General features: G+C 39.4%; 2 protein-coding genes and 2 pseudogenes across 2 annotated transcripts; 2 read left to right on the top strand and 2 right to left on the bottom strand.

The window, feature by feature from the left end:
- The first annotated feature begins 37 nt into the window (after positions 1-37).
- LOC119499090 lies at positions 38-1,491 on the top strand (annotated as a pseudogene).
- Positions 1,492-2,500: 1,009 nt separating this feature from the next.
- Positions 2,501-5,404, bottom strand: LOC119498928 (alanine aminotransferase 2-like). The gene is made up of 11 exons (XM_037788049.1): positions 5,267-5,404; positions 5,091-5,180; positions 4,863-4,971; positions 4,414-4,547; positions 4,063-4,306; positions 3,886-3,965; positions 3,649-3,785; positions 3,278-3,452; positions 2,996-3,151; positions 2,746-2,858; positions 2,501-2,603 (listed from the first exon to the last, which is right to left on the bottom strand). The coding sequence occupies exons 1-11, from the start codon at positions 5,369-5,371 to the stop codon at positions 2,513-2,515; spliced, it is 1,434 nt and encodes a 477-aa protein (XP_037643977.1). The 5' UTR covers positions 5,372-5,404; the 3' UTR covers positions 2,501-2,512.
- Positions 5,405-5,640: 236 nt separating this feature from the next.
- LOC119499088 lies at positions 5,641-7,119 on the top strand (annotated as a pseudogene).
- A 1,000-nt stretch (positions 7,120-8,119) lies between these two features.
- Positions 8,120-8,996, bottom strand: LOC119498931 (alanine aminotransferase 2-like). The gene is made up of 4 exons (XM_037788052.1): positions 8,906-8,996; positions 8,624-8,779; positions 8,374-8,486; positions 8,120-8,231 (listed from the first exon to the last, which is right to left on the bottom strand). The coding sequence occupies exons 1-4, from the start codon at positions 8,954-8,956 to the stop codon at positions 8,141-8,143; spliced, it is 411 nt and encodes a 136-aa protein (XP_037643980.1). The 5' UTR covers positions 8,957-8,996; the 3' UTR covers positions 8,120-8,140.
- Between the last annotated feature and the right edge of the window lie 3,525 nt (positions 8,997-12,521).

Genomic DNA, 12,521 nt, shown 5'->3' with positions numbered 1-12,521 from the left:
GCATATAATCTACATACCTAATGGTTTTATTTCAGACATGGAGGCAATGGGAGAGAGCGAGCCCTTAATTATTTGGTGAGACTTGAGAGCTGACCAGCAGAGCAGAGGAGCCTTACTCTTCCTCACATTTGGCGTCCTGCTGAGGAAGCTGCAGTTGAACCCGTCCCTGAAGGGAATCAGCCATGTGGTGGTGGATGAGGTTCACGAGAGGGACATTATTAACACAGACCTGCTGCTGGCTCTACTGCGTTTGAGCTTAAAGGAGAACCCTGACCTACGAGTGGTGCTTATGAGCGTTACTGGGGACAAGCAGAGGCTGTCCCAGTACTTTGGGGTCTACCAAATTGTTAAAGTGCCTCAATTCATACACCCAGTGAGGGACGGATACCTGGAGGAAGTGCTGAGAGAGATGGGACGCCCAAGTCCAAAAGAGAGTGGAGACAGACAAGCAGGTGAGACTGTAATGTATTCCCACTTTAGTATGTTTGGTGTGCAAGTTTCTTTTCTCTTGTCGTGTGTCTCATGAATTTGTATTTTATCTTGTTCAAGGGAGGAAGAGAGGATGTTACACCAGATGTAGATTTAGTAGCTGATGTTATCGAGCACATTGACAGACGTGGTGAGCCAGGTAACTAACCAACCTTTTTTGCTTTTATAGCGGCCTTTAAGATGATGGCTCTGAATCATATTTGTCAAAAATGCTCTCCCCTCATGCTTCAGGTGCAGTGTTGTGTTTCCTCCCTGGTTGGCAGGACATCAGGGCTGTTCAAGAGAAACTGGAGGAGAGGCACCACTTCTCCTCAGGCTCACAGATGATCTTGCCATGTAAGAGAGTACAGACAGATTTACAAAGACTGGTCTTTTGTCCTCCAAGTATAGAGAAAGGATTTCTAATGTATTTTCCCCTTTTCTTTTAGTGCACTCTAGTTTATCAGTAGCAGACCAGCAGGCAGTGTTCCAGCGCCCCCAAGTGACCCAGAGGAAGATTGTTCTCACCACTAACATTGCTGAGACCTCCATCACCATAGATGACATCGTCCATGTGGTGGATGCAGGAACTCACAAAGAGCAGAATTATGACCCACGGACTAAGGTTAGTTTCAAAGTATCTGTCTTATTGTAAACCTTGCAATTTGTTGTATTTTCTGAGAATAATTCAGTTGGTTTCATTTTGGTTTTCAGGTCTCCTGTCTGGACACAGTTTGGATATCTCATTCTAATGTCATTCAGAGAAAAGGGAGAGCAGGGTGATATCAGCCAGGACAATCCTACCACCTGTTCCCATGAAAGCAGCTGGAATCCATGACTCCCTTCCCCATCCCTGAGATCCTGCACACCCCACTGTAGAGTTCAGTGGTACAAGCCAAAATCCACAGTCCTAACTGCAAGGTACTGAATGACAGCAATGGCTTTTTATATTTTTTTTTATCTGTTATTTTGCTGTATATTTCTTATCCCAAGTGTTGGACTGTCCAGAGCAAGAAGCTGTGAGAGATGTTGTCCAAAATCCTGTCTGAAAGTATATTTCCTTCATCGACATTTTGTGATTTTATTTTGTTTATTTAGTCAGTGGACGACATTTAAGATCAGCACTGATTGGACCTCCACATTAAAAGTGGCACATTTTTTTCAAGTCCTTAACATCTCTTTTCACATCCATTGAATAAATATTCTGATTCAAGAGTTATTTCTGTTGTTTGACTTACAACAACTTGTACAGCAATGATTTTAGGCTACTCAGCCCTTCATGCTGACTTAAAAAAAGAATTGACCCAGGTCTGTCTGCTGTGTTAGCGTAAAATGCTTTCAGAACTGTGCATTTAAAAAAATATATTTAGCTCAAAACTGTAACTACAAAATATTATGTAAACGTGCTCCCCCGAAGCATAAATATTATCACCCTCTTAGATTCCCTTGCAGTGAGTCATCATTTCTTCATGAATAAACTCTCTGTCCTTTCTCTCATGTCCCAGTGAACAGAAACACAGTAGAAGTATCATTTCCTGGATGCTCTCTGGTGCGCTGTGAGTTGAGACGTTGGAGCTGCTGCAATCACCAACTCTTGTTAAGATGGAAAGCTCTTTCTACATGTGTATGTTGGATCTGCTAGTTTGTGTGTTATTGTTTTTTAAAGACCATTTGAGTACCTGACTCAATATTCTGCCTAACTAATCAGGGCTCTTGAAGAGCAAAAATCCGTAGTGGACTGTTGTCTGCTACTGTTATTGTTGAGGTAAATGATGAACTCTCATGTAGAGTGAGGTAATCCATTGGTTTGGATTTTGGACTGTGGTTTATTATTTATGGTGATTTGCTTTCTGAAAAGCAGAAGTTCATCCATCCATTATCTGTAACTGTTTATCCTATTCATTGGGCATATTTATTGCAATAAATATTCACTTGCCACCATGAGGAAAATAGTCACATCCTTTTTTTTATTATTTCAATGAAATATTGAACTGCAGATAGATGGAAGTGCGAAAAGAAACTCTGTTTTTCTTAGTATCCTTGTTTAAGAAAAATCCTTCATGAACTGGGTTTGAAAGCTGGTCAGACGCCTCAGTAATTCTTCCATTGTGTCCTCGGGGGTCATAAAGCAAAATCTGCAGAAAGAAAGGAGGGTTAAAGGTAAAATTTTCAACTTATCGTTATTAAACCGTGTTTGTTTTAACTAGAAAACATGCTTTTTGCATAATAAAGCCTGTATTCAGAATAATAATGCTTGGTTTAAATGATGTATTGTACCTGATGTGGTGCGTGCCCTCCTTTTGTCCGTACTGACTACCAGGACCGACAAACACACCGGCCTCCTCCAGTAGTCTGATACAGTAGAAAACATCTGGATGCATTCCCATTTCCTAAAATAAACAAAAACCTAACCGTGAATGTTAAATATTTTATGACTGATACAGTAGATATGTGACAAATTTGTTTTAATGATGATATTGCTCTGATTTTGCAGTGAATACTTGGTTCTATGAGATAGTATTGTAACCTTGGCTTTCTGAATGGCTTTAGGTGGAAGATGCAGTCTGGGGAACGCAAATGCTCCTCCTTCCACTGGCTGGCTGCAGAAACCCGGCAGACTGTTTACTACCTCAAAGACTCTCTTTACATTCTTAACCAGCTTGGTTCTGATGTGTTGTGTCTCCTGCAGAAGTTAAAGGCAAGAACAAAAACAATATCAGAGTAAATACCACTTTTAAATTGCTTAAGAAAAGCATTCTATTAGACATCCTGCAAAATAGTAATCTGAACTGCATATCTTTGGTCTCACCACACAATAAAGTGGGTATGAGGGATCTCCTGGTTGTGGAGGGTTCATCATCAGATCCAGGGCAAACTGACCCAACACAGGTGCACAGGAGTCCTTTGAGAACAGTTTGTAGATGTATTTCATAACAGCAGGGTCCAGATTTACCAGCTCCACATACCCACCACGCAGACCACACCTGGAGGGAGAGAGAAGAATCCAGTTAGTAGCTGTTTTGGAGCTTTCGGTCAAATCATACGATCTTCCACAGCAGTCGGAGATTGCCCAGCTGTGATGGAATTGCAGATGTTCAAATTTCCATTTTTCAAAGCACTTTTAGGACTTCTTGTCTCGTCGATCTTGTGGTGAGATTGTTTTGCCAACTGAGAACGTACTCTCCCAGGATGCCTTTGGATGCTGAGTGGAAGGACGCCAGCTCCACTGTGTCTGAAAAAGGAGGACCCATCTCAGACAGAACCCTCTTGTAAGAGACAAATTCACTCTTTTCCCCATAAACACAGTCCTGATAGACCTGTGGAGGAGACAAACAGAAAATCCAAATGTTTATTTACACATATTTGTTCATATTTTTGATTTTCTCTGGTTAAATGACAATGCTTGAAAACATCCACCTCATCAGCCAGAAGGAAGAGCCTCTTCTCTGAAACGAACCGGATCACCTCTTGCATTGATTTCGGGCTTTGAACATGACCTACAAATAACATGGTATGAAAACAACCATGTGATACATATAGTTTGAAACACAAATATATACTTAGATGATGTCCATTCTGGTGAGCTTTTACTACCTGTGGGATTTCCAGGGTTGATGACATACAGGGCTACAGGGTTGCAGACTCCCTTTGCAGATTCCAGTGCTCGATGCAGCTCCTCCACCTGCAGCTCCCAGCCCTGCTCCTCATTGAGGTCGTAGGGAACGATAGCTGCTCCCAGTTCCATTATGGACAAAGTGGAAACGGAGTAGGATGGCGATGGAGTCAGCACACCTGTTCTGGGTGAAGCTTTCCTGTTCACCAAGACGTTGAGAATGTTCTAATAAGCACAGGAAAAGATTGTGTTGACTAGAGGATGATAATAATCTACAGGAGGAAGAGACACATCATATACTATTACAGTAAGTCAGTAATAGTAATTGTTACCGTGAGTGCCCACTGTGAGCCGGGGCTTATGTATATGTTTTCAGGGTAAGATGGAGCTCCACCATCTCGTCTCGTTATGAATTCAGAGACTCTCTGGACTATTTCTGGCATACCCGCTGAAGCAGTATAAGAACCTGAGGAATTGGAAATGGAATTTAATTTGTGGTGCTCAAGAGATTGAAATATCACACTTAAAACAATTAGCATGGCAGTACACTCTGAGTTTTGTGTATGCAGTGAGGACATCATACAAAATTCAATTCTCCTTTATTCTGGGATGGCGGCAGAAATCTTGGAGACACATATCTCAAAACATAGACAAATCAAACAAAAACTATCTGCTTGGTGAGGTATCAGTATAAGTCAGTAGAAAAGTAGGAATTATTTTGTAATTTGAGCGATTTGACTCTTTAACATTTCCATTGTAATATCACATACACAGCCCTTACCTACACTCCCTCCAGCACATCCCTTAAGCAGCATCTGAGCCCTCTGTCTGGCGTCCACTGGCAGTTTGTCACTGTCCACCAGCTGAGGGTAAAGACATGCTGCAAAAACCTGCAAAATATGAAGTCATAGAATACGACAGAGAGTTTAGCCAAAAGAAGATGCATTAACTTGCACATGCAGTTTTAATACAGTTTGCAGATGAGTAGTGTTTGAGGGTCACAGATTACCTGTCGGACAAATGATAGAGGCTTCACACCTGCCGTGTGTGGGTCTCCCCAGAAGACATCTATCACCTCTTTGTATGGCTTTCTCACTCCCTGTTTGGACCAGTGAATTTAAAGCATAAACAGGTCAGAAAACTGAATCATTATTGCAAATATGTCAATAACTTTTTTTTCTTTACCTGTTTGAGCTCTTCCTTGATCTGGCTTGCTCGTCTGGCCAGGCTTATACACTCTAACTGCTTCATGTTCCTCACATTTGGTCTCATCTCCTTCAGGACAGACATCTCTGTAATTCCTCTTCACTTCTTCCAGACCAGCGGCTGTGTCTCACTGAACTGTCTCTCTCAACTTGCTGCCACATAAATGATTTGCTTGTAGGTAGGAGTTTTGGTTAAAGATGTACATGGAAGATCTACGGCCATAAGTGACTTATTAACAGTGTAGTTTAGTGACAGCCTGCTATGGGGCAGATAACTGATTCATGACTCATTTTATGACTAAAGCATGAAAGTTCCAGCATATAATCTACATACCTAATGGTTTTATTTCAGACATGGAGGCAATGGGAGAGAGCGAGCCCTTAATTATTTGGTGAGACTTGAGAGCTGACCAGCAGAGCAGAGGAGCCTTACTCTTCCTCACATTTGGCGTCCTGCTGAGGAAGCTGCAGTTGAACCCGTCCCTGAAGGGAATCAGCCATGTGGTGGTGGATGAGGTTCACGAGAGGGACATTATTAACACAGACCTGCTGCTGGCTCTACTGCGTTTGAGCTTAAAGGAGAACCCTGACCTACGAGTGGTGCTTATGAGCGCTACTGGGGACAAGCAGAGGCTGTCCCAGTACTTTGGGGTCTACCAAATTGTTAAAGTGCCTCAATTCATACACCCAGTGAGGGACAGATACCTGGAGGAAGTGCTGAGAGAGATGGGACGCCCAAGTCCAAAAGAGAGTGGAGACAGACAAGCAGGTGAGACTGTAATGTATTCCCACTTTAGTATGTTTGGTGTGCAAGTTTCTTTTCTCTTGTCGTGTGTCTCATGAATTTGTATTTTATCTTGTTCAAGGGAGGAAGAGAGGATGTTACACCAGATGTAGATTTAGTAGCTGATGTTATCGAGCACATTGACAGACGTGGTGAGCCAGGTAACTAACCAACCTTTTTTGCTTTTATAGCGGCCTTTAAGATGATGGCTCTGAATCATATTTGTCAAAAATGCTCTCCCCTCATGCTTCAGGTGCAGTGTTGTGTTTCCTCCCTGGTTGGCAGGACATCAGGGCTGTTCAAGAGAAACTGGAGGAGAGGCACCACTTCTCCTCAGGCTCACAGATGATCTTGCCATGTAAGAGAGTACAGACAGATTTACAAAGACTGGTCTTTTGTCCTCCAAGTATAGAGAAAGGATTTCTAATGTATTTTCCCCTTTTCTTTTAGTGCACTCTAGTTTATCAGTAGCAGACCAGCAGGCAGTGTTCCAGCGCCCCCAAGTGACCCAGAGGAAGATTGTTCTCACCACTAACATTGCTGAGACCTCCATCACCATATATGACATCGTCCATGTGGTGGATGCAGGAACTCATAAAGAGCAGAATTATGACCCACGGACTAAGGTTAGTTTCAAAGTATCTGTTTCATTGTAAACAATTTCAGATCTGCAAAAACTAAGCTTGTGATTTGTTGTATTTTCTGAGAATAATTCAAGTTGATTTCATTTTGGTTTTCAGGTCTCTTGACTGGACACAGTTTGGATATCTCATTCTAATGTCATTCAGAGAAAAGGGAGAGCAGGGTGATATCAGCCAGGACAATCCTACCACCTGTTCCCATGAAAGCAGCTGTAATCCATGACTCCCTTCCCCATCCCTGAGATCCTGCACACCCCACTGTAGAGTTCAGTGGTACAAGCCAAAATCCACAGTCCTAACTGCAAGGTACTGAATGACAGCAATGGCTTTTTATATTTTTTTTTATCTGTTATTTTGCTGTATATTTCTTATCCCAAGTGTTGGACTGTCCAGAGCAAGAAGCTGTGAGAGATGTTGTCCAAAGTCCTGTCTGAAAGTATATTTCCTTCATCGACATTTTGTGATTTTATTTTGTTTATTTAGTCAGTGGACGACATTTAAGATCAGCACTGATTGGACCTCCACATTAAAAGTGGCACATTTTTTTCAAGTCCTTAACATCTCTTTTCACATCCATTGAATAAATATTCTGATTCAAGAGTTATTTCTGTTGTTTGACTTACAACAACTTGTACAGCAATGATTTTAGGCTACTCAGCCCTTCATGCTGACTTAAAAAAAGAATTGACCCAGGTCTGTCTGCTGTGTTAGCGTAAAATGCTTTCAGAACTGTGCATTTAAAAAAATATATTTAGCTCAAAACTGTAACTACAAAATATTATGTAAACGTGCTCCTCCGAAGCATAAATATTATCACCCTCTTAGATTCCCTTGCAGTGAGTCATCATTTCTTCATGAATAAACTCTCTGTCCTTTCTCTCATGTCCCAGTGAACAGAAACACAGTAGAAGTATCATTTCCTGGATGCTCTCTGGTGCGCTGTGAGTTGAGACGTTGGAGCTGCTGCAATCACCAACTCTTGTTAAGATGGAAAGCTCTTTCTACATGTGTATGTTGGATCTGCTAGTTTGTGTGTTATTGTTTTTTAAAGACCATTTGAGTACCTGACTCAATATTCTGCCTAACTAATCAGGGCTCTTGAAGAGCAAAAATCCATAGTGGACTGTTGTCTGCTACTGTTATTGTTGAGGTAAATGATGAACTCTCATGTAGAGTGAGGAAATCCATTGGTTTGGATTTTGGACTGTGGTTTATTATTTATGGTGATTTGCTTTCTGAAAAGCAGAAGTTCATCCATCCATTATCTGTAACTGTTTATCCTATTCATTGGGCATATTTATTGCAATAAATATTCACTTGCCACCATGAGGAAAATAGTCACATCCTTTTTTTTATTATTTCAATGAAATATTGAACTGCAGATAGATGGAAGTGCGAAAAGAAACTCTGTTTTTCTTAGTATCCTTGTTTAAGAAAAATCCTTCATGAACTGGGTTTGAAAGCTGGTCAGACGCCTCAGTAATTCTTCCATTGTGTCCTCGGGGGTCATAATGCAAAATCTGCAGAAAGAAAGGAGGGTTAAAGGTAAAATTTTCAACTTATCGTTATTAAACCGTGTTTGTTTTAACTAGAAAACATGCTTTTTGCATAATAAAGCCTGTATTCAGAATAATAATGCTTGGTTTAAATTATGTATTGTACCTGATGTGGTGCGTGCCCTCCTTTTGTCCGTACTGACTACCAGGACTGACAAACACACCGGCCTCCTCCAGTAGTCTGATACAGTAGAAATCATCTGGATGCATTCCCATTTCCTAAAATAAACAAAAACCTAACCGTGAATGTTAAATATTTTATGACTGATACAGTAGATATGTGACAAATTTGTTTTAATGATGATATTGCTCTGATTTTGCAGTGAATACTTGGTTCTATGAGATAGTATTGTAACCTTGGCTTTCTGAATGGCTTTAGGTGGAAGATGCAGTCTGGGGAACGCAAATGCTCCTCCTTCCACTGGCTGGCTGCAGAAACCCGGCAGACTGTTTACTACCTCAAAGACTCTCTTTACATTCTTAACCAGCGTGGTTCTGATGTGTTGTGTCTCCTGCAGAAGTTAAAGGCAAGAACAAAAACAATATCAGAGTAAATACCACTTTTAAATTGCTTAAGAAAAGCATTCTATTAGACATCCTGCAAAATAGTAATCTGAACTGCATATCTTTGGTCTCACCACACAATAAAGTGGGTATGAGGGATCTCCTGGTTGTGGAGGGTTCATCATCAGATCCAGGGCAAACTGACCCAACACAGGTGCACAGGAGTCCTTTAAGAACAGTTACTAGCTACATAGCTAGGTGGAAAGAGATTGAGACATGTATCCCTGATTTCCACATCCAAACACTCTTGGGAGAAAAAGCGCTTCCAGGGCATATCAGGAGTATAATCGATCCAATAACAATATTTACTTTGGAAACCTGGTTCACTCTTACCAGACAACTTAAATTGAAAAATCGACAAAAAGTGTTAAAATGGATAGCTTTGGATGGTGAATTTAAACCAGGGATGTATGACTCAACATTTAAAGAATGGATGAAAAAAGGAATGACTGCGTTTTGTGCTGTTACTAAAAATGGAGACCTAAGAAGTTTTCAAGATTTGAAGGACAGATTTGCACTTCGCAACCAAGACTTGTTTAGATATTTCCAACTGAGAGAATATTACAACAAAAAAGTAAAAAGGGAGGCACCAGAAGAGAAGAATCCAGTGGTAGAAGTTATAGTCAATGCATATCATCAAAAAGCATCAAGGATTATCTCTAAACTTTATCATGGCTTAATGGAATGTCAAGCAAAGACTACATCCTATGTGAAATTAAAGTGGGAAAAGGAATTGAACATCAAAATCTCAGAAGAAGAATGGCATGATATGTGTGTAACACTACAGACATCCACTAATTCACAATTCTGGAGAGAATTTAATTGGAAAAATCTGATTTGTTTCTTCATTACGCCTAACATAAAAAGCAAGCAAATTCTAAGGCAACAAACATGCTGGAGACAATGTGGCCATACAGATGCAAATCATGCACATATCTTCTGGAGTTGCCCAAAAATAGAACCATTTTGGGACAGAGTGAACTCAGTATTAAAGGAGGTATTAGGATATATAATCATTAAGAAATGTTCCATTTTGTACCTGGGTAATATAACTTCAGTGGTGCTGAAGGAAGATCAGTACTTGGTTAAAATCCTACTCACAGCTGGCAGAAAGGCCATTACAAGAAAATGGCTTGTAGCGGACACCCCCAGACTTAGTCAATGGTTAGAAATAGTACAGGGAATATTTGTGATGGAGAAAATGACTTATTCTCTAAAAGTGAAAGAAGATGAGTTTAACAGAAAATGGGAAAAATAGATTAGGTATAGACATAAAGACATAAGCACTGTATAATTGTATTGTAAAAACTGTAAGTTATTGGAAAATGTTTTAATAAGAAAATAACCCTGAATACTGCATCATCAGTTGTAAACTGAACCCCTCACTGCACTGTTGCAAGTTTCGTTTTTATATGTGTGTTTTATTTGTGTATGCAAAAAAAGCAATAAAGACTAAAGTGAAAAAAAAAAAAAAAGTCTTAGTTACAACACTTACTTTATTTTCAGGTGAAGAAAGGCGTTGTGACCAAAGGTTGCTTTCGCCCCAACAGTATGTCTTTCCTATGGCAGGATTTTACTTTCATAGTTCGTATGTAAACTCATTGTCTTTCTTTGTGTTGTAGGGGAAAAGAACAGCTCCCTATAGTCGCTGGTTGACATTCTTCAGTGCTATCTAGTCCAACATGAATGAAGAAGCTATCTTGCTTGTGGTGGTGTTGGTTCATAAAACATTTGATGTGGTGCACATTTAAACACAGGATCCAGAGAGCCGTTCCAACAATTTATTAAAGTCAAGGTGTGAAGTTGGATGGCAGTTGGTGGATGATTTTTTATCTTTATGCATCCACAATCTGGAATTTGCCTTTTCTCCTTCACATATTAAACTCAGGTATATCACTCTCTCTTTGTTCTGCCTGGAATTGTTTGGAGGGAAAAGGGAGGGTTCAGGCCTGGAGGGCAGATTTATATAACCTAGGGGGAGTGGTTTAGTCAAGTGTGCATTCTATACCATGCCTGCAGGTGGGTTAGGGACTTGTGATTTAACAGGAACGTTTTCATCAGAGACTCTTCTACAGTTCATCCACTCGCCCTGCTGCTGCTCACAGGCTGTGATATCACAGAGACAGGTATTTCCTGCTCTCCATAAAAAGGAGTTTAATGACAAAGGCACTGGTGTTTGTAGGTGCTTGGGAGAAGAATTAGAGGTCAAAAGAATCCTCATAATCAGACTGAATTGAGCTCCTTTTTCACTGCATTAAACAATCGGTGCGGTCCCAAAAAACGTTAAAATTGTCAATAAAATGCGTGTGGAGTTTACATGCAGTTGAAAGCCATCTGTTCAGTCCAAGCAACCTGCTGAATCTCTCGGCTCCTCTTCTGACCGGCAACATGGGACCACTGATCTTTCCGCCTATTCAGGAAAATTCAAATTTACCACTTTTGAAGTATTACAGTTTCGCTTCCAGCTTTTCTAGCAATGTCTGTCAGCTCTTAGCTTCTTTAGCTAATGCAGTTCAGCTTCCAACTCTGACAGTTATTTCATCTTCTAGGGTTTCCAGCAGTGCAGTGCAATGCATTTGAGCCTTAACATTTTTAGGCAAGTCATTTCACATTTCTGCATTTTCAGCCATGCTTTGCAATAAATTTCAGCTGTCTGTTTTAGGGTGGCCTTCATAGTCAAATAGATTAATGGCAGGGCATTAAAGTAGGCTATTGTTTTAATAACTAATTAAGATTCATTATAATTCAAAATAATTACTCTGTTTTCTAATAAAGGTTATATATTTATTTTGTCACTGCTTTAATAATTGTATCTTGCCCCTTTATCCGCAGAAGGTTTCAAATCTGTTGTCTAAAAAAACCCCTGAAATAAAATAGAAATAAAAATAGCCTTTATTTTTTTAAAGCACCAGAGTGCTTTATTATGGACTGATAATAACTAATTAAGATTCATTGTAATTCAAAATAATTACTCTGTTTTCTAATAAATGTTATATATTTATTTTGTCACTACTTCATTAATTTGATCTTGCCCCTTTATCCGCAGGTTACAAATCTGTTAGTGAAATAAAATAGAAATAAAAAATAGCCTATTTTTTTTTATTATTATTTTTCTCCACGTAAATAATTCAAAAATAATGACTCTGTTTTCTAATAAATGTTATATATTTATTTTGTCACTACTTCAATAATTTTATCTTGCCCCCTTTATCCGCAGAAGGTTACAAATCTGTTAGTGAAATAAAATAGAAATAAAAAAAGCCAATTTGTTTTTAATTATTATTTTTCTCCGCGTGAAACCAGAAGTGCTTTATTATGGTCGGATAATTAAGATTCATTATAATTCAAAATAATTACTCTTTTTTCTAATTAATGTTTAACGTTATATATTTATTTTGTCACTACTTCAATAATTTTATCTTGCCCCCTTTATCAGCAGAAGGTTACAAATCTGTAAGTGAAATAAAATAGAATTAAAAAATAGCCTATTTTCTTTTATTATTATTGTGGGAATGCTGATTCAGTGAAAATACTATTTCTGTCCAAGCACTTATAGTTTTAAAGGTTTATTTCACCCAAATACTACTCTTTCTCTCTCTCTGTCTCTCTTTGTGTTTAGCAATGCAGTTCATCTGTCTGATATACATCATGCCCCTTTATCCGCAGAAGGTTACACATCTGTTAGTGAAA

The sequence above is a fragment of the Sebastes umbrosus genome, chromosome 12, assembly GCF_015220745.1.
Source record: "Sebastes umbrosus isolate fSebUmb1 chromosome 12, fSebUmb1.pri, whole genome shotgun sequence".
In the NCBI taxonomy this organism is placed as follows: Eukaryota; Metazoa; Chordata; class Actinopteri; order Perciformes; family Sebastidae; genus Sebastes; species Sebastes umbrosus.
This window is presented reverse-complemented; position numbering and strand designations above follow the sequence as displayed.